We start from the raw sequence: 27,631 nt of genomic DNA, 5'->3' as shown, positions 1-27,631 counted from the left end.
CCACTGGCTGCCCCACTACACACCAAGGAATCTGAAGCACGGGGCACAAGTCTAGGGAAGCACTGGTAAATTGGGGGAGGGTAAGAGTGACATAAAGGGGGGGTACAGGGCTTTCTGGAGGCAGAGTGGCATATAGGGGGTTAAAGGGAACATCAGGGAGGCAGAGTGGCATATAGGGGTGTATAAGGCATATCTAGGGGTAGAGTGGCATATAGGGGGTTAAAAGGCATATCTGGGGGCAGAGTGGCATATAGGGATATAAGGCATATCTGGGGGGCAGGTGTGCATAACTGGGGGCAGGTTGGCAAATAAAAGGAAATAAAAAACAAAATGTTTTTTTCTCAGTTTTTATTAAATATGAAAAAATAGTTTACATAAATTAATATTTACTTTTTAATAAAACTTAATAAAAAAGTTTAATAACACTTTTTTCCTATAGGGTAGTCTTAAATTCATGCTTTTTCTTTTTTTCCTAAATTATTAACATTTTGGGGAGTCATCTTATAATTGAGCAACTACGCTATTATCTTTTATTTACGTAGCGCCAGCAATTCACGCAGCTCTTAATACATTACATATATTCAAGGGGTATGACAAGACTAGAACTGACAGAGTAAGACAAACCGATACATTAGGTGGAGAGAGCCCTGCTCGCAAGCTTACAATCTTGAGGGAATGGGGTGACAAACATAAGGCACAGAGAAAGGGTGAGAGGTAGTGTGGTGGTCGTAGTGTGGTGGTCGTATCAATGACAGGGAGGTTCTAGCAGCTAAGATTGCGCGGCTTCTCTGAAGAAGTGAGCTTTGAGACGTTGCTTTAATGTTGGGAGGCAGGGTGAATGCTGAAGGTTCGGTGGAAGTAGATTCCAGAGATATGGGGCAGCCCGAGTGAAATCTTGTAGACGGGAAAGGGAAGAGGTGATAGATGAGGAGGGAGAGCCTTAGCCCATGGGAAGAACGTAAGGATCGAGTGGGAGAGTATTTGCATATGAGGGCAGAAATGTATGGAGGGCCTTATATGTTAGCCAGCGGTCGATTTCACAGAGTGGGGAAGCAGAAGAGGAGCGGCTGCAGGGAAGATAAGCCTAGCAGCAGCATTTAGGACAGACTGCAGAGGAGAGAGTCGAGACCTAAGGACTAAAACAGGGAAAATCTTGTAAGCATGCATGAGAAGTAGAAATGGGGCAGAGGACAGCTGCTGATATACTTCTGCACACGCGCTGTAGAGTGGTCATTAAGAAACTGGCCGTTCACATATCTGCAACTTGAGCTGCAGCCCATCGCCTGAAGTACATTTTTACGTACTGTACCCATCTTCAATAACTTTTTCACTACCCATAAACATTTAAACCACTATATATATATATATATATATATATATATATATATATATATATATATATATATATATATATATATATATATATATATATATACGTGTGTGTACATAATATTTTTGCAGCCGCGTGCGTATTTGGATTAATGCAATATGATTCTATGATATGAGGGTGCTATTGAATCATTGTGATGCATCACGTAATTTTTTTTTCTCCCGGGTTAATACTATGCTATTTTTTGATGTTTATGTCCATTATGTCGCATGATTATCTAATTTATTTTCCCCCCCGTGTTTTACTGTAGCACATCTGTCAAAATGTTTCAACCACCAGTTAATAACCTTGAGAAAATTAGGAGAGCGCGGAAGAGGGTGAAGCAAATGTTACTGCAGATTGGTTTAGAGAGTTGCAAAGAGATATTAGAGGTAAGAGTCCTTTTTAAATGTCTGATTACTCCGAACTATATGTACCATTAATGTGTGTTTTGGGAATTATTTGGTGCATCTGGGAAGTTTCCTCGGCTTGCTGATGCATGTAAAACAAACCATGTCTGCCCTATCATTGCTTATTTCTACATATATAATCTCACACACTAACACCATCTCTCCCCTTTTCATGGACCCTTCTACTTTTACTACGTAGTAGATTGATCTGTAGCAGTTCGATTTGTCACTTCTCCCATTCTCCTTTGTTTGTTGCACTTTAGGTTTTATTTATTAAGATGAAAGGGCATCATTTGTATTAGCTAAATTTGAAATCAGAGACTCATCATTGCAAGCAAGGATATCATTTGTATATAACCTATGGTGGTTATTATTGACTTTTATTAAGTAGCACCATACACTACAGTGTTGTACGTTTTAAATATGGCTTGGTTAAAAACACACGCAGGTATAACAGGAGTTGAGGAATGCATCTGTGAGCTTATTATGTAGCCAAAAGTTTCTAGCAAGATTACTGAGTTTATGAGAGGCCCCTCTCGCGATCAGACATTCTAAAGGAGGCAAATGTGACAAAAGGACGGGTAAAGAGAGGCAGAGAGCAATCGAGGTTGGGTGAACTAGTGGTGAAATAATCTTATGTCACGGACACGTTTTGCAGAGGTAGCTTATCGTAAAATATCAAATTGAGAAAAATGATATTACAAAACTGTACATGAATTAATCAGTTGGTTACAGGTCTGATAAACAGTTTAGAATTGGGTTCAATACCTTTATTTTCTGCCGGAACACTTTCTGGATGCTCTATCACACGACTGACTGCAGTTATCCCACTGATTAGTAGTTCTGCAACTCGTGGAGCTGCAATAAATGTTGGAAGTTACATTAATATACATCCATCGTGCCAGCACATGTTACTCTGGATTATTTGTTTAGCTGTGAGTCTGTGACACATCCCCTCACGGATTTCACTTTTTACTAACGATGGCCAACCTCAGGGAGTTTCTTCTGCAAAAATTAAACCTGCATAAAACATAGAGCTTCGTAATGTCTTTATTGATATTTTGTTTACCGGTCCCTCAAGACTGCAATCTTGCGAGCAGGGCTCTCTCCACCTAATGTATGAATACATTTATTGTAAGAAGTGCTGCGTACATGTTGGCGCTACATGAATAAAAGATAAGAATCTTAAAATTTAACTTTCTGCTAAATCGGTATTGTTAATGTGACTTTTGTCACATTCATGGTGAATTGGAGAGGAGTGAGACGGTTAAGAGGGAGACCAGCTAAGACAGAGTTACAATAATCAAGACGGGAGATAATCGGGGCATGGACAAGAGCCTTAGTTGCATGCTGTGTTATGAAGGGATGGATGCAGGCAGTGTTTTTAAGATGGAGACCGCAGTTTTTAGAGACAGACTGAATGTGGGGGGTGAACGAAAGGTCGGGGTCAAGGGTGACACCAAGACAGCGAGCATGAGGGGACAGGGAGATGATAGCACCATTAACTTTGAGGGAAACTGATGGGCGGAGTCTTAGCATTGGAGGGAGGGAAGATGAGACGTTTGGTTTTGGGAGATTGAGTTTAAGGAAACGTGCAGACATCCAGGAGACGGAGTCGAGACAGTTACACACGATCTAAGACAGAGGGAGAGAGATCAGGGGAGGATAGCTAGATCTGGGTGCCATCAGCATACAGGTGGTATTAAAAGCCAAAGGATGCGATTAGTTTGCCAAGTGAGGAACTGTAAAGAGTGAACAGAAGGGGTCCTAAAACTGAGCCTTGGGGTACCCCCACTGAGAGGGGGAGGGGAAGTGTTATTGGAGACAGAGATGCTGAAGGTAGGAAGTGAGCCATGAAAGAGCAGTGTAACTAAGACCAATACAATTGAGAGTTTCAAGGAGAAGAGGGTGGTCCACAGTGTCAAAAGCAGCAGAAAGGTCCAGTAGGATTAGCATGGAGTAGTGGCCCTTGGCTTTAGCAGTGAGCAGGTAATTAGTAACTTTAGTAAGGGTGATCTCAGTGGAGTGTTGAGGGCGAAAACCAGATTGAAGAGGGTCAAGTAGGGATTTGGAATCAAGAAACTTAGTTAATTGGGAAAAAACAATTCTTTCAAGAAGCTTGGAGGTGAGGGGAAGTAGAGAGATGGGACGGGAATTGGAGATATCGGTCGGGTCATATGAGGGCTTTTTCAAGATAGGAGTAATGGTAGCATGCTTGAAGGAGGATGGTACAGATCCACTAGTGAGGGATAGGTTGAAGAATTAGAGTAGGGACAAGAGTAGATGAAAGAGAATGGGTAAGATGGGAAGGGATCGGGCCAAGGGGGCATGTAGTTGGACAAGAGGAAAGAAAAAGAGCATGTACCTCCTTCAGTGACAGCAGAGAATTGATTTAATGTAGTGAAGAGGTCAGTGGATATGAGGGTGCAAAGTTAGAGGGAGGGTGAGGGCAGGGTGGTGGCTGTACAGATATGTGGCAATGAAGGTTTATAAATCACGTAATTCACTGAAGGCATTACACATTGTGGATTGTCTCAATCTTCATCCAATTTACCTGAAGCAATACTCTGTGTCTCTTGCTTGGTAGACTGTGTTTGTAAAGAGAGTGCTGAAATCCGTTATTCTGTAGGATGTAAACATCTACTATGGAACAGCAGGAGAAATATATGGTCTGCCTTGTGTTATAGGATGTGGTAGAAGGTCTGAAGATTGTTTTGTGGGAAAACAGTAATTATGTACCCCTTTCCGTGTTGGTTGGACGGCATCTTGGTGCCTCGGTAATGGCGTGCTACATGTTCCGGTAATGGGTTCATTTGGTTGGCATCATAACATATTTCCACGTAAGCACAACATCAGCTTTGTGAGCATTGATTAGCATGCTCTAAATAAGACAGCCTGTATCTGCAGTCGCATGTAAAAAAATAAACAAAACTTAGTCTCTCAGGTATCCTACCAATCCATGAATCATTTACTGATAATATTGGCTAGATTGTTATGTAGTAGCCTTTGTTTATTAAAACCGATATATATCCTTATGCTTCTGGAAATGAATCTGTTCTGGTGTAAATGTGGATTGTAGAAGGCACAGTATAAATATGCGATAGCCCACTGAGGCTGACGGTACAACTTGATCTCTCCCCAGGATCATGTTTGGATTTGGCTTAGCCAACCCAGGAAAGCACCTTTCAGCTCTTGATATATAAGAATCACCAGATATTTATCTGTTTATCTAACCCCCCCCTCCAAACTGGATTTCCACCTTAAATCACAAAATGTTACATAGAAGTTCTTTACATTTTCACTCGCTACAATTAGTAGGAAGGAAGGTGATTCTTGGCTGTAGGTACATATTAGTGAATGCCAAATTGCACACTCTACTGTACACTAAGGAAACTGATTTAGAGATTGAAATAAGCACCATACTCAAGTTGTGTGTGTATAGTGTGGAGAAAATCAATTAAATTTCCCTTTTTTTCAATTTGCAGGATTAGTTCAGGTAGCCTTGACTTCTACTTTTGTGTGAAAAGGAGTGCCTTGAACATAGAAATATAGAATTTGGCGGGAAATTATTTCTATATAGGGCCATATCATATGAACAGGACATAACAAGTAGTGTATAATATAACTTGATTTGCAGACACAGGGGGTAAGGAGGGCCCTGCTCAGACATCTTACAATCAATCATAGGAACCATTTAGCTAATCTAATCTGCTAGAGGCATGAAGTCTCTGTGCCAGTGTTCTTTTAATGTCTGAAGGTTCCTGCGTGTCTTCTGCTTGGACTTACGCTGAGCCTTTCTTTGCTATTGTATACGAATAGGCAAGATGTTTTCATCCTTGTATAAAAAAGAAAAACCTTAGATAAACCCTCAGGGTAAACCTGGTTCATCAGCTGTTAGACAGTTTCGAGTAACCTCTCGCACTGCAAACGGCCTTTGCATTTACATAGCTAATTTGGGAATTATGAAGAGAAAACATAGCTAGTGACAACTGACGTACCTGGCACATCATGGGGTTGAATGAGCTTCTGGGAAGGCTTTCCACGAGATTTCAGAATGTTTCTGTGGACATTTTTGCCCATTCATCCAGTCGAGCATTTCCAAGGTCTGGCTCGTAATGTCCGGTCCAGCTCATCCTAAAGGTGTTTGATGGGGTTGAGGTCAGAGCTCTTAGCGGGTCAGTCACGTTCTTCCACACGAAACTTATCCAAACATGTCTTTACGGACCTTGCTTTGTGCACTGGGGTACAGGCTTCCCCAAACTGTTCACACAAAGTTGGAAGCATAGCCTTGTCCAAAATGTTTTGATATACTTCCGTCCATATGTGTGTGTGTATAATAGATATAAATGTATTTATAAAATTTTTTTTATTTGGAGAGAAACCCTTGGTTTTATGTGTGGCGAAGTATTGTAGCTTTAATTACCACATGCAGGTAATCCTTGACTGGAATACTGGTTCTGAGGACAGATTAAATTAGTGCTGCATGGAATTACGTTCTGGCCGGACAGTGAAGAGTATTATATTTAGACATATATAAATCTTAAGCATCAAAATCTATATTCTTTTGTTTGTTTTCTAGGAAATCAACACTTTTAATCCAGGAGACAAACATTTTTCCAGTACATCATGGGAGGATGTCTCGCTTTGGGAAGCTAATGGACGCAGAAATGTATGTCTTCCACTAGTGACTGGCAGCAGAGTAGATAAGGACACTTGCCGCACAACTCCATTCTCTTTTCAGTAGCTTCAAATGCTGTATCAAGGTTTTTGTGAAAGATTTTTATTGGAACCTGTCAAATTTGCAGGTCATTTAAACTTTCCACGAATAGCAAACCATATTTACAGTTATTCAATTTTTGATGACCTAATAGTGGCTCATGCAGCAGAAGCTAAAGAAACTTCTTGTTCCACCTCCTCGATGTAACTATTATTAATGAAAAATCCTAAATTGGTCAAATTGTTGCTGGTGGTGCAAGCTTAAATTTGTTTTCTTCTTTTTTGACAAGAAAAGGATTGTAGAAAACAATGTTTCTTTTATTCTTCAATCTTGTAAAAAAAGTAAAATAGCTAAAGACCCTCCCTTGATGTCACTGCATTAAGTTTTTTTTTTTATTGTTTTTTATTTAATTTTTGACCAAGCATCTTAATAATCTGGTGACATTTACGTGAGAGATGACCGTGCCTGGTAAATAATCCATTCCTTATACCATTATGTACTTTAGTGAATGTTGACTTGTGTAGTAAGGTGGCGCTTGAAGATTCATGTCTCAACTCAGTCAATATAATCGCGTATCTCGTAAGGAGGCAATTTTGTCCTAGAATTTTTACTGTCCAGCATTTGGTATATTAAATTGTGTTAACGGTTTGTGTCAGCGCTCAGCTATGCGTTTCACAGGACTGTCGAGGATACCTTCTGAATTAACAAGAAGTTATGTTCTTATGGATAGACAGGACTGCTGAGGGATACAGAAAATAACACAACAGCTAAGGCTAAAAACCTCAAATTATGCTTTACCGTTCTTATTGATCCGGGTAATGTTTGTGTGTTGGTGCTGCTCAGCTCTGGTATACTGTTGGCTGACAACTGTTGAAACCACAAACCCAAAACAGTCTAGAGTCAGCGGCAGCCTCTAGAATAGAGGTACAACTTGAACTTGTTTGGGTCTATACACCAATCGTGAAGGGCCACCCAGGCAGGTTTTTCCAAGTTAGATTGACTGAGCTGGCCCTGCATAATGTCCGCTTTAATAGGCGAGAGGTCTGAAGAATTCTCACTGATTTCACTATATAGGGCCAGCAAAGTTCTTCTTGCAGCTGAAGCTCACTAGGATTGGACCTTTATAACATGCAGTGAATATAGAAACATAGAAAGTGACGGCAGATAAGAACCAGTAGGCCCATCCAGTCTCTGCCTTTAGTAAATAGATCCTGTTAACAGGATTCCAAAATTCCTGTCTGTAAAAGGATTCCACCCAGCCTTTAATATTTGTACTGTTGATGGGAAACTTTAGTTCTACTTGGTTTTGGTTAGAGCATTGAGAGGAAACATTATCTTTAATGGTTTCTATAGGTGCTGGAAAGCTTGGATATTATGTGCTGGTTGTTTTTGTTTAATTTCTTTCTGATAAAATAGTAAAGCCTTTGTCTGTGAATTAGTCGGGCATTAAATTAATGTACCTGAAAAAACCTACACAAATGTGTATGCTATTGAGTACAAACATTTTGATGCATGCTTTTTTTCCGTGTGTGTGTATTGTGCATTCATTGAAGTGTTATAAAAAGGATGCGTCAAAGTCATTGAGATTTAATTTTGCTGTGTAGCATAATTCCTTAAAACATGACTTTTCAGAATGAGGGTTAGGAATCTTTCTCTTTTATGTTGTAAGTGTTTATGTTTCTATTTGGTCATTTAAACTGTTCTTTGTTTTTATTTTTGTGCCCCATAGGAATACAGATCAAAGTCATTTTGCTGCAGTATGTGCAAATTTTCAACCAATTTGCTTTCTTCATTCAAAAGCCACCTGAAGCGCTATCATGAAGAAGAGAAGGACCTTGAGCTCATGTCTACATGTTCTCACTGTCCATTTACTTCCCAGTCAAAAACTGTTGGAAAGCACGCGCGGATATTCCACAGTAGTGTCCGGAAGGGCCCAATCCCTGCTGTGAAGGAGAATTCAAATCTGCCGAGGAACTGCATGAAACTTTCGTGCTCCAAGTGTTCTTTCACTGACACCCTGTACTACAGCATGAAAAAGCATGTTCTTTTGAATCATTACGAGAAATTGGCTGAATCTTATTTTGGAGAAAAGTCTGAAAAAGACATTGGTGATGCTTCAGAAGTTAAAACCCAGCCTGTAAATAAGTTCTTTTGCAAGAAGTGCAGTTTCACAGCTGTTTCTCATGATGCTCTGATATACCATATTATAACATCTGAAAAACACAGAGATCTCGAACAGAAATTAAGGGCTGACATTTCAGAAATCAGTAGAGCTCAGCCGAAAAAGGTTCCGCTTAACATACGACCCTCCGTGTCTGGAGTTGCTACACCACAACAAATAGCGGTGTCTGCAAACTCGCCGGCTGCAGTTCCAGCTTCGTCTCAAGGTCCAAAGATGGTATCACTTCCACAAAATGGCCCAAGTCAACCTTTGGGGACATCAACTGCTGCTATACAGAATGTTGTACCAAAAATTGCTACTGTTGCAGATTCTTCAGCGGGTTTGGTACAGAAAACTTCTACATCTGTTGCCTCTACAGCTACAGTTGAGTTTGTCACTACAGCTCTCAAACAGAACCAGACCATTACCCTCCCACAGAACCAGACCATTACCCTCCCACAGAACCAGACCATTACCCTCCAACAGAACCAGACCATTACCCTCCCACAGTCTGTTTTTCTGTCTCCCAGGTTCCCTCTGAACCAGTCTGTTACTGCAACTGTCCTTCCCTCCGGCTGTAATGTTGGACAGATTCTTACAGGTGCTCAGACTTCTGTAAAACCCACTGTTCTTCCTCTAAATCAACCACTGAGTAGAAGTTTGCTTCCTGTAAATCAGTCAGCAGTTCTCGCTTGTACTCAGTCTGTGCGACCCAATGTGATGAATGCGAACCAGACAGTGAGACCCACTGTTCTTAATGTCAATCAAGCTGTAAAACCTGGCAACCTTACAACAAATCAAGCTGGGGCTTCCCAAAACACCTTCCTCTCTGCTCCCATATTTAGACAACTCATTCCAACCGGTAAACAAGTGAATGGGATACCAACCTACACCCTCTCTCCTATCACTGTCTCGTTGCCTGTTGCTCCATGCACAGTTCCTGCTGTTAACCCACCCAAAGTGACAGTGCAGCTGAAAAAGCCTGATAATGTAGTTAAGGTTTCACAAACACCAGCAAATGCAAAAGCTGCTCCTGTTGTACGTCTAAACACCACCCCCCAAAAGGCTGCCTCTTTAAAAACTGCTCCAAGTCCATCGGGTAAGGAGGCCAAGCAATGGAAGACCTGTCCCGTATGCAATGAGCTCTTCCCTTCAAATGTCTATGAAGTGCACATGCAGATAGCACACCTAAAAGAGGATCCAACCTCAAAATCTGCAGCTACACCTATGGTGAAAGCAAAAGAACCGGTTGTTATTGCAGCACACACATCCTCTTTGAAAGTGAATGAGAATATCGTCAGATGTGCACCTTGCAAGACCTTGATAACCGCAGAAGATGTTTTACACCATCTATTGATGCATGGTCTTGTTTGCTTGTATTGCAAGGCTGTTTTCCATGAACTAATAAACTTTGTTTATCATATGAAAATAATGCACCAGGATAAAAAGACAATACATGCGGATTTTTTGAAGAAAGGCTTGACGATTCCAACCGATGATGACTGTAATGCGCTTTTTCCTCGTTTTGACTTCAAATTAAAAGTGTCAAGAGATGAGCTTGGAGGCCGGGAAATAAACCTTGCAGTAGTTACTGGAGTCAATCCAAAATTTGTATCTGCATTATACATTAAAGTAAAACACAATCCTAATGATGATGGTGCTGCCGGCAATAAGCAAACCTCGAAATGCCCTTTCTGCAAATGTTCTCTGTCCAAGACGGAGTTGTATGAGACACATCTGAAAGAGAAGCACCACATCATGCCTACAGTCCATACCATTTTAAAGACTCCTGCTTTTAAATGCATCTATTGTTGCGGTGTTTACACAGGTAGCATGACTTTGTCTGCCATTGCTGTTCATCTGCTCCGTTGTCGAAATGCCCCCAAAGATAGCAGCTTTGGGGTTGAGGTTCCACCTGAAGATAATGCAGCACAGGCCTTAAAGGGTGGGGGCATGCATGACTATGCAAAACAAAATACTAGTTCAGAAGATCAGATGGCAACAGATGAGGCCACCCAGCAGACAAGTGCTGCTGAGGACTTTCCACCTGTACCTCACAAGCGAAGACGGGTAGATGTAAAGCAAGACCAGTTGGATATTGATATTGAGAAAGACTCTCTTGAAATCCTCGCCATAGTTCCTGACAAATCTGAAACATCCCATGAATCTAAAAAGGAATTTTTAACAAAGTACTTCAACAAAAGGCCATATCCCAGCAAGAAGGAACTGTTGTTGCTTGCTACTTTGTTGGACATGTGGAAAGGCGATGTGGCTTCATACATAGGAACCAAACGTTACTTGTGTATGAAATCTCTAAGAAACAACAGACAGAGGGTGCTGCTTGGGTTCCAGATGTTGAAACTTCAAAAGCTGAAGCATGATCTGACGTTCAACGAAAACGACGAAATTGCATTAATTCCGGAGCACCGACTTTGAAGTGTTGTTTTAGTACATAAAACCAGGACTTCTCAGAATGGCATGCGGCTGGTTAGCATTCCCATGGACTTTAAATGATTACAGCACCTGCTAACCAAAATAATTGTGTCCAATTCCTCTTTACAGCTGTTGTTCCTCTATACGCAGGTCTGTGTACAATCTGGTTTACTACCCACTGGCAGACAACTGTAGTTTAATACTCCACACTGTACAGTTTTTTGGTTTTTTTTTGTTTGTTTTTTATTATTAGTATACCGCGAAAGAAAACTGTGTTTGAAAGTTATGGTTTGACATTTGTAACCCTACAAAGCATGCGGCATAGATAATTTGTGTTTAATACACTGTTCAGACATTGTGTAATGTATAACACGTCAAGCGTTGTGTACATGAGTTTGGTTAATATTTTTTTTTTAACAGATCAGAAGGAAAGTTATATTTTATTGCTTTTTAAAAATTGTTACGGTACCTGCAAGTATTTTTTTTTTTTAAATTATTATAAAGCAGTCGCGTAATACATACAGGATGTGCCCAGCCAAAACCTAAGAGAAATGGGCACACCGTAGGGCTGCATTGAGAAATGATTGTTCCTATGCAAAATGTTTAGTGGAGTTTTAATGATGAAACCTCCAAACGTGTGCTGCAAAATTCTGGAAAAGCACCCAGAACCATAACCGAATTTGGAAACAACTACTACTGTTGATCAGGGTACCAAGTAATAAGCCCCCCAGTGCTGTAAAAGCAGGCTTTCACATAGCTGAGTGGACATTTCTGCCTATGTGTGCGTTATTTATGATCTCATATTCACATGCGGTTCCAAAAAGGATTAGAATTTAGTTCTTGGTCCAGAGTTTGAGAACTTTGGGTACATCCAACAAACAGTATAACCTTGCTTGTGTTAACTTCTACAATATAAGTTTTTGTGCGGTCTATTCTCTGTGTAAGGAACACCTTGGGTAGCAGTGGCCTATAATTGAATCTTTTGTGACAGATTCAGCTGTGTAGATCCTTACACTTGCTGAATATACTTGTAAATGTTTCCTGTTGGTAAGACCTACCCGTGCCTTACTAGTGCTAATTCGATGGCCGGTCAGATTTGTACATTCGGTGTTACTGCTATTGGCAAATATGTACAGCAACCAGCTTACAGAGACGCTTTATTGCATATGGTCCCTTTAAAGTTACATGGCGTCCCCCTTTCAAATGCATGGGAGGATTCTGAAGAATCCCCTTGTGGATTTGGCCCCTTGCACCCCCCCCTCCCCAGCTATTTTCCAAGAAGGAGAATAATCTGCCATGGATGAGGTATGGGACTATAGGTTCTCCCTTAAGGTAAATGCTTTTTATTTATTTTAAACTTTTTAAAGAATGCAGATTAAAGTACTCATACTTCTCTGAGGCTGTCTGGGACATGATGTTGTCCCTTTAAGGACAATGATTTGCCAACAGCAGTAACATACAGCAATACAAGTATTTCATTCTAGGCTACTGCGTGGAGTATTTTTCTACGTAATTTTAGGTGTCTAAGGAAACCTTACTTTTTTCCCATTATGGAGATTTAACAATTCCAAATGCCACATTTAGTGCATATATATTTTTATGTGATACAGGACACTTTTTATATAAATATATAGATATATCTAATTTATTAGTAGCTCTGGAAAATCTGGAATGTTTAGTTGTAGAATATTTGTGTATGGTGCCTGTTAGGCTCCTTCATTTCTTTTTTTCATGTGTTCTGTCTAGTACAAGGAAAAAAGGTTATCCTTTGGCTATTTGGGCTTGCGTTTGTTTAAAATAAATAGTTAAACCTTTATTCCAAGGACCAATTTTTCTTTAACGCTATAGTGTGTTTTAAATACGTTTTTACTAATACTGAGTGAAAAATTGTGGTTTATATTTTAAAAAAAAAAACAATTTTTTGGACCAGCTGTGAGCCACCAAGTATTTCTTCATAAAGCTGGCACCTGTGCACAGGAAAACATAGGATTCCCTTAAATAGCGTGCGCCAGCTGTAAATTAACTCCTTCAGAGCCACAGCACCACCATGTTCTCGGCCCGATCACAAGGGTCATTGCATGGTTACTGTAATAGCCAATTTTTGTTTCTTATGGCTCACATCTTACGCAGTACGTCTATACGTACAAACACAGCAGACATTGAGGGCATCTGCCAATGAGCGTACCGTGTAGCCTTATGGAACTTTCATGTAAAGTTACTGGCAATAATGGTGGTCTTAAACTTTGTTTCTATATTACTGTCATAATCAATGTGTTCGGTTGTTGAAAATATAAAAAGTTGGTGGTTTCAACCCTAAGCCCCTTCATCAAGCGATGCCACAGGCCATGCCTTCAAAGTGGTTTCATGATGCAGCTCATACTTAAACCCTATTGACCATAACTGTTTTTTAGTTGGTGCTGCATTGGCTACTGGTTTATAACCTCATCTTCTGCGCTATTAACCAGTGGTGACGCTAGATCCGATAACTCAACTGTTAGCCTACTTAGCCTGTGTTAGCCAACAGTCATAGCTGTAGCTTTTACCTCTTACTGCTTGGTGAATAAGGTTTTTTTTATGTATATATAAACACATCCATACACTACATTCAATTAGTCACCTCGTAGCAAAGTGCTGAATGAATAAATATGATGTGAAATGGTAGCCTTTACAGGACAGGTTTACTATATTTTGCTGGAAAAAATACTGCCTAAAGATATTGACTGTTTTGTCATTGTCTTAAATCAAATCTGCATGCGCACTTGCAGAACCATCCAGGGTCAAATAAAGTAGAGCTCACACATTAAACATTCCCCCAAATAATGGGAAGTGTTGCTGCATGTGTTAATGTGTAAGTATGCATGCAACAGGGATTATTTGTGGCCTATTTAAAGCATATTTAAATAGATGAGATCCCTTGAAAGTCACCTCATTAAATTATGTATTATACAAAACCATTCTAAGCCCACTGCTCCCACAAACCTCAGCTTTAGTTAAGGCACTTACTGTGTGTTCCTACTGTAATCACGGGGACATTTTCATATTAACTAAAGGCACCCCCCCCATTGTCTCCGTGCAATATTTGAGGATTAAATGAAAGGACATCTGTAGTAGATGTGATGAAATGAAAATGTCCTTATTCCCACACACTAGTGAAAGAATTTCAGCTTAAATGCTCCCAGCATTTCACATTTGGTTAAGTCTAACTACAAAGCAAGCCCAGCAGACACATAATACAGAAAAAGCAGTCAGTCACCTACACGTGTATGAATGCCCTACATCAGGTGACCCTACCACAATACAGGTTTGCTTTGCAGGCCATGGAAGCTTCTCTGACACAGCAGCAGTTTTTTTTTTATTTATTTATATATAAACATATAAGCAAACAGCTTCACTCTTCCTTTCCAGCCAGCATAAAAAGCTGCTTGGTGTCTCTCCCATCAGCAGGCTCCGACACACAATACAATGCTTGAAGATATGAAACAGAATAGACAAAATACCTTGATAAATTCTTAACTTCCTACTCTGGACCACAATTCCTGGCCAACTGAGAAGAGAGATGTACAAGTCCCCAGCCGAAGCAATGCAGAACAGGACTTTGGTGAATGGCATCTTTATGACCCTCAGAGTGCAATACTATCATTTTATTTGGCTTTTTTTTTTTTTTAATAAGAAAATTACAAACCAGCAGGCTGGAAGACAAAATTGTACAAGCGGAGAATTGTTTAATACTTTTGTTAATATGTCCACTGGTATTTTTATGAAGCACAGCACCACAGTATGCCATGGAAGCTCAATATCCCAAGGCCCTCATCAAAATTGGATGTTTAGAATATAGTAAGTTATGCTGTATTTACGTAAAATTTGTCAATGCTCATCTGTGAAACTGTCAGACATAGAAAGTAATACTGGTATAATAAAAAAAAAAAAAAAAAAAAGATATATATATATATAGCAATCAGACTTCTTGCAATAAAGCCTAACTGGAAGACCAGCTGCGATTTGTCAGTAAGAAAATAGGAATATCCTAGTACGTAAGTGCAATGTTAGCGTCCATAATCCACACAGCCTCCTTTCCGTGGGATACAGGTCTGTTTTAAGAATCTTCTACTGGTCCGGTCAGCTGCTAGTGGGGAAATGATCCTCAGTCTTAAATATTACCGGTGGCTCATATCTCGCTTGCTGTGTTCTTGGAAGCTGTGCTCTTGGAGAGGATTGTTTCTTTGGGGATAAATGGGGTTTAAAATGCATCATGAAACAAAAATATTTTTTTTTTTTTTTTTTTTACACAAACTCTGCAGTAAAAACGATTGAATTCATCCCATAACCAAGGGTTTCTCATACCCCAAAGACCAGAGTTTTGGGTCCCCCCACGTGTTTAACCCAGATTCGCTTCACTGTGTGGACTCATGAAAAGTTATTTAGAAATATACACGCTTTTTCCACCTCAGGACAAGTAATTGTAGAGAATTAGAAGCTTTTTTCATTTCAGTTTTGCTCGGCCTTCCTTTCAGCAACATCCCCTCCTATGCTGATACCCTGCATAATGCACCATGACTAAATCCCTTTGTGGTGTATAGACCTCAGCGCTCTCTTTATCTAGAAAATCATGTCTGCGTTTAATAGCATTAAAGATTAAATGCCTTCACAAACTATACTTGGAATTATTCAAACTGGATTGTCACGCGGCAAATACTTACAGTTGGAGAAAAAAAGGGAGCTGCACTTAAATTCTGGAACATTTTCTTGAAGGGGTTAGGAAAGGTTCCCAAGTGTGTTTCTGCTTGCGTAACCTTCTCTTCCATGAGAGCAACGTTGCTTCCCACTTTCTTCACGAAGGCCTGTTTACAAATGAAACTTATTTCGCAACAGCTTGCAATCACCAACGTGAAAACGCTCCTGAATTCAAAACTTATCAGGGCAAACCTAACACTTTTTCCTTCTTGCAAAATCTAAAGTAACCTGGTCTATTTTAGCAGCAAAACCCAGACCTTCCTGCTGGCACCAATATACTGTATATCGATTGTCACTTTTGGTTGTTAGGGCAGAGGTTTTAGGCACATAAGCACCACTTATGCTACCTCAGCTCTTGAGAACACCAGAGGTGTATGGAGGGTGTCACTGCAGGGAAATAATCAATACATTTCAGTAAATGCCCCACAGACGCCAATAACATTCTCAAGCCTGGGCACCATCATGTGTGTGGACACCTTATACAAAGTACCCAGTCAACTGGAGGTCCATAATCATGTCTTGTGTTGCAGCTGTGGGGTAACTCAAAATAATGTACAAAAACCAGGCTTCTGCAAATACAATAAACTACTATTTATTAATAAATCTTTCATCCCGGTTTGTGGACTTTATTTGGAAGCATCGGCTGTCAAGTGCCACCGCCTTGTCTGGTTTCTGCAAATACACGTGGTCAATACTACTCACATAACTACAGTCCTAAATACCTCAAGCAGATCGATTTTCTGATACAGCTTTCTCATTTCCGCAGCTTTAGCATAAATTTGAGGCACGTTTTCATTTACAACTTGAGATGTGTCGTTCCGAATCTGTGGAAAAGAGAAACAAAAACTAAAACTGTATTATGACTCAGGCTTACGGTCACATTACCAAGGAAATCTTATTTTAACCCGCCCTAGGAATGGTAGAGAATAGCATTTTATTTTTTTTTTATAACCACATGGAAACTGGTTCTTCACAAAACCGAGTTAAAAGAAAATAACGTCCCTGTAATCAACATACCATATCCAGCATCCCAACAAACTCATCAACTCTGATCAGCAGATCTTCCAAGCACTTCTCTAAGGTCTCAATCTGAAGACAAAAACCAACAACAGGTAAGGATTGTGAAACACAACCTGCCTGCAGCTGGGCTGCCAATGCTTAAAACTGCACTCTTTGTATAAGATTACTCACAGTAACCAGTCAACACGCCTCACGCAAGCGACATGGTGTTTTCAGTGCTATTTTTATTAAGGCTGTTAGTATACTTCATCCCACATCAACTCGAGTCACGTTCTGATATATAACTGTTACCGGCTGACCCACCATTAGCGGACCGATTCTCTGAGCTGACGGCACAAAGACATGCTCCTAGAGTTACTCGAACTCTAAACGGTCCAACACAGCCTGTCAGCTGGCCACATCATGTGATGCACGTCAGGGAGGACACGCTCTGCTTACACGGTGAACATGCTCTCCCCACGGAAATACCCACGCATGTATACAGTGACACGCGCCGCGCCTTCGGACCGTCTCACCTCCGGTTTCTGGTCTGCCTGGAGCACGTAGCTGGAATAGTTAGAAGCTGTCGCCTGCAGGAGGTGCTCCGGCACAGATGGAGAAATACCCAGACTCTCCCGCTGCTCTTCCTCATCCGGTAAGAGCCCCACCGAGGCACCGCTGCAAACGCTGTGGCTTTGCGACACATTGCCACTGTCTCCAGGGCTCCCCCTTGAAGTCACCCCGCTCTCCTCCTCTACCGGCTCCCACTGCCCCGCGCCTGCCTCTCGCTCCATTGTAGGGCAAGCGAACAGCTGACGGCCAGCCCTGCTACGTAACAAACCCTGAGTAACGGTAGCCGCGAGGGACCAATTCTCCTTCATAATAAAACAAAAAGAAACGCTCACGTGCAAAAGGCGGCAACCGTACTTTGACTTTCTGGGCGGCTAAAACATTTGTCGGATCTCACGTTTAACCTGTGCAAAAAGAAAATAGAAATATTATTATATTATGTCTGCGCTCCCGGATGGCTTAGTTTCATGTCATTTCTATAGCTTAACAATTAAGTTCACACATTCCCCTCGTTTTAACCCCTTCTTTACTGAGGATGTTTAGTGCCCAGAAACCTAAGGATTTTCTGCATTTTTCCTTAACGACAGAGAGTGGCAACAGAGCTTTCTTTTGATACAAATTTTAAATGTATAGTCTAACATTTAAAAGTATGGTTGACCAACAAATACCACAAAGTATATTAATGTAAGAGTCCTGAATTAGTTTAAAAAAATGTTTTGTGGAAGTTATGGGGCACAAAATTCATTTTTCAAAACTTAAAATTTTCAAATTTTATTTTCTGATGCCTATGTGCTGTTTGGGACTGTTTAGCAGTCTGACAGCTCAAAACACACCCTCAAAAGTATATAGTTTTGGCGTGAAGACAAGCCAGGGTATTTCACTAGGAGCATTTGGACACTTACCATGCAACCAGTTGGCCACCAATTCCTGGCAAAGGGAGTCGTAATATTAATTTTCATTGCATCTCAGCTGCAGCTCTAGATTACAGAAATACCCCATATGCATAGATTTTGTATATTTTTTGGAAATGTACATAGCACCCTATGTACTACATTTCACTGCACAACAGCACACAGAAAATGAAGGGTTAAATGATAATACGCTATGCAAACACAGCTTAGATAACAAAAGATACATTTTCCTAAACATGCCAGCTGTTTGCTTTTCTCGTGCACCCTCTTTTATTGAGGCACACCTCCCACCACCCTTATCAGCTCGGCTGAAGGTGATGGGCAGGGGCTTACCTAGAGCATGTGGCACCCCCACCCACACTTTAAAATGTAAAGACATCCACAAAAAATTAATGTTGGCAAGAATATTTATTTGGCGGTACATCCTAACTCCCATCACTATACAATGAACCAGACATTGACGTATAACCCCCATCAATATATACTAAGGCCCTTAAAACAGCCTGCCTGTGCCACCTCTGCCGTTCTATTTGCACCGAGCACTTTGCTGGCAGAAGGAATTCACTCTAGTGGTGTCATGACATAACAAGAGTTTCCTCTTTTTCAAATGAGATTCATGGGGTCTGGAAAGCCCACCACATGGGATTTCTAGTTATGGCAAAAATGGATCAAAATACAAAAAAATATATTTAAAAAAACACCTCGAGATTGTAAGCTTGCGAGCAGGGTTCTCTCCACCTAATGTCTCGGTTTGTCTTAGTCTGTCAATTCTCGTCTTGTCATAACCCTTGAATATATGTATTGAATTAAGCGCTTTGTATCCAAATTAAGGACTGGTATAGTAAGGACTTAAAATGAAACAATTGGGGTATTTTTTCAAAATGTTTCACTTTTCACTATTTTAAATGTTTTTTCAATCTAAATAAGAGATTATATAGATGAATATGGTTTAAAAAGAAAGCCCTAATTGTTGTGAAAAAAACACCGAAATATAATTCGTATGCGTACACTAAAAGAGGAGGGAAATTGAACAACGACATAGCAGAAATGTTGAAAATGCTGTTGTCTAAAAGTGTAGAAATGCCTTTGGGTTAATGAAAAGAATAACCATACACAAGCTATGGAACACAATATTTACAATTATGATTTTGGAGATAAAAATATTACTGCGATATTAGGATATCTGGGAATTTATCAGATTGTAACAGCCACCCTCTACAGGGCAGTGGGGTATGATGTTGTATCCCAACACTCTGTGCCCTAAAGGCGCTCAGTGCTTTTTAACTATGAAGACTGTGCCCATTGGGCTAATTCCCCTGTAACCGGTGAATCGGCCACCCAATTTTGCTGCAAGGGAACTACACGCCACACTCCCTAGCCATTTCCCCGTCTGAATGGGAGTGTTTCCCACAATGTCAGTAGGCAGTACTGGCCAGGTCCCGCAAGGGTAGGCTCCGGGTAGCCAGAGCCTTCAAGTTTCCAGGTATGACTACCACCCAAGGCCTAGGCCAGGATACATAACCGTGAGCGGTGTTTGTATGTGACCCCTTGTCCACTTCCTGCACCTTTCAAGTATATTTGTAATTGGACTGTACACTTGTATAGCTCTTTCACCTGCATGCCCTAATATGCCCTTTTGACAAATGATGACCCTAACCAACTGCTTAATATACTTATATGGCAGCACCACCCCTGTGTGAAAGAATGTGTGTGTAAGTGCATTAGACAGAGGTTGATACAGCATATCGGGTTGAACACGATTGCCCAAAAACCTCTGCAAGAACCTGACATTGTGGTGAAAACCTTGCTTCCACTTCTTCCAGTGCCTTCACAGGCAAACTCGTGGACGCACTTTTCATGAAGTGAGCATGTAGGATCAGTCTAAGTAGGAATTTCTTTGGACATCCTTATGGAGGCTGAGCACATTGGTTATGTTTTCTATATAGGACACATCTATTTTTCATACATTACTTACCTGTACAGGTAAAATGCTAACCTGCACTGTGTGAGATGTGCAACTAGTAAATGGTTCCCGACCATGAGATTATATGTCCCAAATACTACAGGGCAGTGTACATTTCTGCAATATGTGAAAATTATGTGGATCCATGAAAACATGGCCGATGTGGTCACCCTACTCTTAGCTACCAGATGTCACCTGTCAAGCAAGGTCTTGTTACCAGTGGGGTACCTCAGGGATCTGTACAGGTAATTATTTCTGAGGATTAAAGGTAGGTAGACAATGCAGTAGAGCAGTAGGTAATGCTAGCAGAATGCTTGGTTGTATATGGAGAGGTATTAGCAGTAGAAAGAGGGAAGAGCTCATGCCGTTGTACAGATCACTGGTGAGATCTCACTTGGAGTATTGTGTACAGTACTGGAGACCGTATCTCCAGAAGGATATAGATATGTTGGAGAAACAGGTTAAAGGATTTTACCACATATAGCCTGGAAGAAAGACTTGATAGAAACATTGAAATACTTAAAGGGAGTCAACAAGATAAAGGAAGAGAGTTTATTTAACCCCTTAAGGCTAGGCTTCCACTTGGTTTTTTTTGTGCTAAAAATGCCATATCCACTTGGCGTTTTTCTGTTTGGTGTTTTTCTGTTTGGCGTTTTTTCAGTCCTCTGGCGTTTTTCTGCTTTTTTGGGCTCTGTGGCAGTTTTTCAAAATCGCAGCATGTTGACACTGGCGTTTTTTGCAAGGAAATCTTGGCGTTTTTCTCCAATAGAAGTCTATGGGAGAGAAAAAACGCCATGAAAAAGCCATGTGGGTTTTGCCTTGGCGTTTTTTATGGTGTTTTTTTCCCACAGTTACAATGCAGAGGATGGACCCAGTATCTGTGTGTCCTACGAGAAATAGGCTGGAAACAGTTTCACACAGAACAAAGTTCATATTGAATTTAACACCATTTGGAACAAACATGCCATTACAGACAAACATACCCAACTGGATCCTGCGTGCCAAAAGCAACAGCAAACAATTTGCACCATCATTTGGGGCCAATCTTCCTAGAGGAGCAGACATTCGGAATAAAGCATGCCTTACAACCCACAGAAAAGAGACAAAAGGGTCCGCCGGGGCGTGTTTAAGTAGAACTCTACCAAGGAAATGACACCAGGAGGGGGCAGATACTTCCCATTTATCCTAATCCCTTTTAGCTGGGTGAAAATTCCAACGTGTAAAGGCTGGAAAAACTGCCTAAGGTCAAAAAAGCAATTTCCACAGAAAGGCTAAAACGCCAGAAAAAACTCCAGAAAAAAAGCCAAAACGCAGGAGAACGCAGTGGCAGTTATCTTGGCGTTTTTCATCAAGAAAAAAAACGCAGGACAAAAACCCAAGTGGAAGCCTAGCCTCAGAACAATGGGCGGTCCCTAAACCCATTGAAAACAATGCATTTTGAGCCCGTACATGTACGGCTGTCATTAAAGGGGTTAAAAGGAGAAATGCTAGCACCACAAGAGGACATAGTCATAAGCTAGAGGGGCAAAGGTTTAAAAGTAACATCAGGAAATATGACTTTAACGAGAGGGTTTTGGATGTATGGAATTGCCTTCCAGCAGAAGTGGTAGATTTTAATACAGTGAAGGTGTTAAAGCAAGCATGGGATAGGCATAAGGTTAAGCTTGATATACGGCCAGGGACCAAGGAAAGTATTCAGAGGTTAGGCAGACTGGATGGGTGGAATGGTTATCTGCCTTCACTTTCTAGGTTTCTATGTGTAATAAAACTAAGAGTATTTTGCCCAACTAAGATCCCCAATAAATTATGCCTGTACATCATATGTATCATACATAAAAATGCACCAATTAAAATAGTAAAATTCTTAGATGTACAGTATAAATGAAATACCAGCTGGTGTTGGAAAATACTGAAATGGCTTTCAGCGAATTCAAAGCAAAATCCGGGCAGTCTTCATGCCAGACTCAGGCAACTGCACCAAAGAAGGGGCTATTACGCCACAGTATGTCCTCAATGTGTGAAAGTAGTTCTGGCATCCACCAGGGGTCCAACAGAAGCCTCTGCAATGCCCAAGAAGTCTATGCCTACATTAACAAGTGCAGAGGAGGCAAGAAAGACCCAATCTGTCTGGGATGCCAATTGGTATAGGCTCAACCTGAGAACCAGTTGTATATGGTTTTTAATGGTAGGGTTTTTTTTTTTTTTTATAAGTTTTCTTCCAACACAAACAAAAAGACACAGGTAAGAGACCAAAACAACATTTTACAACTTTTGCTATTTTTTGTTAAATACCGGATTTGCTCGATTATAAGACAAGGTTTTTTTCAGAGCAAATGCTCTGAAAAATACCCCTCGTCTTATAATCGAGGTCGTCTTCTAATCAGACCTCCGCTGGGGCCAGGCTGCTTACCGGTGCTTTGGTCGCGAGCAGCTTCTCTTCTACCAGCGGCAGGAGAACAGGAAGCTAGCACAGTCCTCACATAACTCTGCCTCCCCCCTCCTTCCTCTGGGGGCGGGGCCAGAGAAGTTGCTCACACAGCCGGGCCCCTGCAGAAGTCTGTGAGTGGGAGATCTGCAGTTCAGGTAAGGGGGTGGGGGAGGGTTTTTTGTGATTAATATGTGAAGTATGTGTGATAAATGGAATGAATGAGTATTTAAATGTTTGTGAATGAGTGTGTGATAGCATGGATGTGTAAGGGGGGTGGTGGTGGTAGCATGGCATAGGGAGGCTGTAGTCACACTCCTATCATCCCCAAGTTCCAGCATGTACTGGCTGCCTTGGCTTGATAGGAGTGTGATTGCTGTTAGCAGTTATATATATATACCTCCAGAAATGCCTTTTAACCCCCTATATTCCACTCTGCCCCATGATATGCCTTTTAACCCCCTATATGCCACTCTGGCATATAGGGGGTTAAAAGGCATATCATGGGGCAGAGTGGCATATAGGAGGGTATAAGACATTTCTGGAAGCAGAGTGGCATATAGAGGGTGAAAAGGCACATCATGGGGCAGACTGGCAAATAGGGGGTATAAGGCATTTCTGGGGGCAGAGTGGCAACCCTGGGGTAGATGTGCATAACTGGGGGGGCAGGTTGGCAAATAAAAAAATATATTTTTTTCTCAATCATAGCTTTTATTAAATATGAATTTTTTTTTACATGAATTAATATTTACTAGTAAAACTTTTTTTCCTATAGGGTAGTCTTATATTCAGGCTTTTTGTTTTTTTCCTAAAATATTTAGATTTTGGGGGGTCGTCTTATAATCAGGGTGGTCTTATAATCGAGCAAATACGGTAATTATTTCCCTCTTACTTGTTCAGCATAGCCACATAAGTTGTGTTTGTGTGTTTTTTTTCTGGAGGATCATGGCTTTTATTTGAAACCATGTCCATCCATATTAAATCTACTGGGTGGAGGACGTTAAGGGACATTTATTTTTTTCTTCATTCTGTTCTGGTGAATAGATTCCTCGATTTTGTGTGTGTTTAAGGTACTCTTGCTTTACAAATAAGATTGTAAGCATCCATGTTGAGCAATTGTACAGGGCTTATTGATTTCACTTCTAAGAAAGTAGTATCTGATGATGTACCCAAATTTGATACAATTTATTCACCAAAAGATAGTTTCACTATCATGAAGGTCCAACCCAGGTAAGCTTCTGCTGCAGGAAGAGCTTGGTTAGCTGCTCCAGCCAGTTCTTGTAGGAGAATCTTGCTAGTTATTATGCTTCCTATAGAACAACGAAGAGAGAAAGCGGAAAGCACAACTCTAAGGTAAATGCTCCATTTTGCGAATGAAGTCCTCTCTATTTTTGAACTACAACCAGGGTTGTATACCGGGTATAAAAAAGGTATAAAGCTTTAAGTTATTATATTTTTTAGCTTGTACAAATAAGAAAACAACCCAAAAACACGGAAACAGAATGTTACTTTGAGCTACAAAAACAATGGAATGTGTTTGCTTCTTTATTGAAATCACTGAATATATTCTTTGATTTTTCCCAACACAAACAAAGAAAAAAAAAAAAAGGGAGGGGGCACAAAGCTATTAAAACAAACAAGACACAAAATAAGATGAACACTTTGCTTCTGCATGATCAATACAAAAGTGTATACATTACAAGTCAGTGTTTTTGTCATGATTTACCTACAGTTCATTCCCCAGTTCTCGCAATGCAATCCTTTACATGGGTACAACTCAAAGAAGATGGCTGTATCTGGGTAGCGTTAAGACTTTTCCTCTATAACCATCAGTTAAAAGTCTGTCCAGCAGGACATTAATTATAATTTTTTTCTAGTAGTAAAAATACATTTTAAAGGTGAATAATACTGAGTGAAGGAAATCAGTAAACCGACAATGGTTCAGATCTGTGCCATTCATTCATACGGCAGGCATTTGATGTCTTTAAGTGTCCAAGCCATATGTCCCCTAATTCCACAGTGTAACGTTAATTGAATAACCAAAGTCTTTCGTCTTTAATATGAAGCTTAATCAATCTTTTTGTGTTAGCCATACAATGAAAATGAACACAATTCTGATAGAGAATGTAACACATACCACAATATTCAGACGAACAAGCGAAACAATACAAAACATGAAGCAGCCCAACCTGAGGCACCAAAAAGAAGTTTCTCTGCTACCACAAAAAAAAATTGTTTTTACAGAGTGTACCACTGTTGACCAGCAAGTGGCGCTGTTGAATCACGAAATTCTGATGATTACCTTGGCTCTGTTGCAAAAAGAAAAAAAAAAAATGGTTGGGCCAATAAATTGCTTTTAAAAACATGGTTGTAGAAAAAGTAAATTTTTTTTAATATCGTTTTTTTAAATTAGAAAATATAAATCAGCAGCTATAGTCAAACATTTCTTCCATATCTTAAGTAAGCTGCACTGCTAGTACCACAGAACCAATCAATATGCACACAATGCAGCTCTTCTTATTCCTACGTTAAAACGATGGTTTAGTTCATTACGAAGCAGGGTAAAAGTTCAATACAAAGAGATGCTTTGGTAAACTAAGTGCAGTCCGGAATGCAGAGTGATTTTGTTTTCCACTAAAACCAGTGCTGTCCTGCACAGACACAGGTCCAAAGGCAAGTAACACAGCCTATACGAAGAGTATAAATATACTTCAGTTTGTTTAACGAGTACCATTGTAACCATCATTTGTCTGCCTCAGGTAAGTGATCAGTTCCTAAAAACTAAAAAGCAGTGCCGTTCCCTAAAGAGTAATAACTGTGCCATCTTCCTCAATTCCTCCCTTGGGAATCACTAAGCTGTTTCTGGGGTCGGATTTTAAACTGCTTAGTATTTTGTGAATGCTTCCGTTACTTTCTCGGCCTGAATGGTTAAGAACCAAGTCTCTTTCCAATCTGTGACTCAGGCTGCTCCCGTTGATTCGGGACAGACTCCCCGAGGGTAGACTGTGAGATTTCGGAATGTTACGCGGTTCAATGTTACCCTCGATAACGATATCTGCATCATCGTCGCTCTCCATTTCATCTGGGTTGAAGTTCTGTAGAAGGTGAGCCGATGGAAGACTGTGGTGGCTGGCAGTGCTGTCTGTGGATTGCCCAGAGCTACCAGACATTCGGCTGCTCCGGATAATATTGTTCCTTTGGTTTGCAGGTTTGACTGTGATTATTAGGTTGTGGCTGTTGGCTATCATCATATCTGTAACCTGATCGAGAGTTTTTCCTGCCACTTCTATGCCGTTTACTTCTAGAACTTCATCATTCACAGCTAGTAATCCTGTGCTTTCAGCCAAACCTCCAGGTACCATCCTAGAAATGAATATGCCTGGAACTTTCTCCAAACCATGAGGGGTGACCCTGACACTGGTTCCATCACGAATGTAGAAACCAAGGGGCTTGTCACAGCCATGCCGGTACAGTCTGACCCGTCTGTGCGTTTCTGGAAGTATATCCACATCAATGATTGAGGAGACTGGCCGGAAGTCATGGGGCATACTGATATTAATATGAGGTTTCTTGTGACGCAAACTGTCATTGCGGAGAGCCACCAAGGCAATCTTCTTCTTTCTGTTCAGCGTTGATGTCCCAAAAGTGTTATAATCTACCTCTTCTGAAAATAAAGAGGAAAAAAGTATTAGTAATTTAAGTACAAAGAAACAATTTCTAAAGGATTAAAAACATAACATATGAAAATAGGTCTTTAGTTTTCAGTTTGATATTTTGCAACATTATTATGTGGCAAAATATACATTATTCTACTTCTGAGACAGATGAACGAATTAATTTATAGTTTGAAATTACACGGCGTATGATATAATATTATGCTTGCTAGAGCGGATGCTCTATTGCACAGCGACGTAGAAGTTTCTTATTTCGGAGTAACAGTAATCCTGTTTCACAATTAAGTATTTTTAGTAGGACTATGCCAACAGGTTTAAGAGAAATACAGTACTGTTAAAGGTTCATTTTTTATTTTCTTGGCAGTGATAAAATATTCTATTGTACAGTTGTTTACATATTTTTTTTAAAGCAACAGATAACTTAAAATCCAATATATATATACACACACACCCCATGGGGAGACGTATGTTACCTTCCTGCCCCATTATCTTATCTTTTGCCCTATTGTTACATTGCTGAGTTTTGTTGATTGGGTCAGGCAGCATTTATAAGTAAAATTGAGAGAACTTCAGTACAGGAAACTGATTAGATAAGTGTTGGATTCTGTCACTAATCTCAGTTTCCTCAAATTAAGCCTTGAAATGAACTCCAAAACAATTATAGGCAGTACTTTGTTAAACAGTAGTAGTAGTTTTAATAAATGGATTTATTCATGCTAAAAGCTGCAGCCAGGTGTCAGGTAGCCATGTGACAAGAAATCACTTCCTGGCTCCTGGGGTTTGCAGGACAAGGGGGTAGCACTGGCCAGGACCACCATCAGGGAATCCGGGGTCTCCTTGCTTGGCTGCAGGGGGTGGACTGAGTCAGATGCCCCAAGGTGCCCAGCGAGGTCACGTAACGAGAATTGTGTGATCCTGCTGTGGTAGAGAGGCAGCAGCACATACAATGTGAATAGTGTGTGTTTACTGTACAGTAGTGCCAGAGTTAGTGTGTGTGTGTGTGTATATATATATATATATATATATATATATATATATATATATATACATATATATATATATATACATACATATATATATATATATATATATATACATATATATATATATATACATACATATATATATATATATATATATATATATATACATACATGAACACAAACACTGCCTCTGGCATTATATAAATTATAATAGTGTGTGTGCTTATATATGTGTATAGTGAGAGTCGGTGTGTGTGTGCAGGTGTATAAGAGTGTGGTGTTTCG

General features: G+C 40.3%; 3 protein-coding genes across 3 annotated transcripts in view; 1 reads left to right on the top strand and 2 right to left on the bottom strand.

The window, feature by feature from the left end:
* The first annotated feature begins 1,653 nt into the window (after positions 1-1,653).
* Positions 1,654-11,093, top strand: LOC149289592 (activity-dependent neuroprotector homeobox protein 2-like). The gene is made up of 3 exons (XM_089490410.1): positions 1,654-1,761; positions 6,359-6,448; positions 8,226-11,093. Exons 1-3 carry the CDS (start codon positions 1,654-1,656, stop codon positions 11,091-11,093), a joined length of 3,066 nt encoding a protein of 1,021 aa, XP_089346536.1.
* Positions 11,094-15,206: 4,113 nt separating this feature from the next.
* Positions 15,207-17,614, bottom strand: LOC149289591 (biogenesis of lysosome-related organelles complex 1 subunit 4-like). The gene is made up of 5 exons (XM_089490409.1): positions 17,357-17,614; positions 16,839-16,910; positions 16,544-16,645; positions 15,784-15,928; positions 15,207-15,289 (listed from the first exon to the last, which is right to left on the bottom strand). The coding sequence occupies exons 1-5, from the start codon at positions 17,612-17,614 to the stop codon at positions 15,207-15,209; spliced, it is 660 nt and encodes a 219-aa protein (XP_089346535.1).
* Positions 17,615-25,490: 7,876 nt separating this feature from the next.
* The window catches only part of LOC149289590 (partitioning defective 6 homolog gamma-like), a 37,719-nt gene continuing 35,578 nt past the window's right edge, over positions 25,491-27,631 (bottom strand). The window contains exon 3 of the mRNA XM_089490451.1: positions 25,491-26,353. Coding sequence (XP_089346577.1) covers positions 25,491-26,353 — 863 coding nt within the window. The remainder of the gene's footprint in view (positions 26,354-27,631) is intronic.

The sequence above is a fragment of the Sceloporus occidentalis genome, unplaced genomic scaffold (assembly GCF_023333645.1).
Source record: "Sceloporus occidentalis isolate IW3139 unplaced genomic scaffold, rSceOcc1.0.p SCAF_44, whole genome shotgun sequence".
Classification (NCBI taxonomy): domain Eukaryota; kingdom Metazoa; phylum Chordata; class Lepidosauria; order Squamata; family Phrynosomatidae; genus Sceloporus; species Sceloporus occidentalis.
This window is presented reverse-complemented; position numbering and strand designations above follow the sequence as displayed.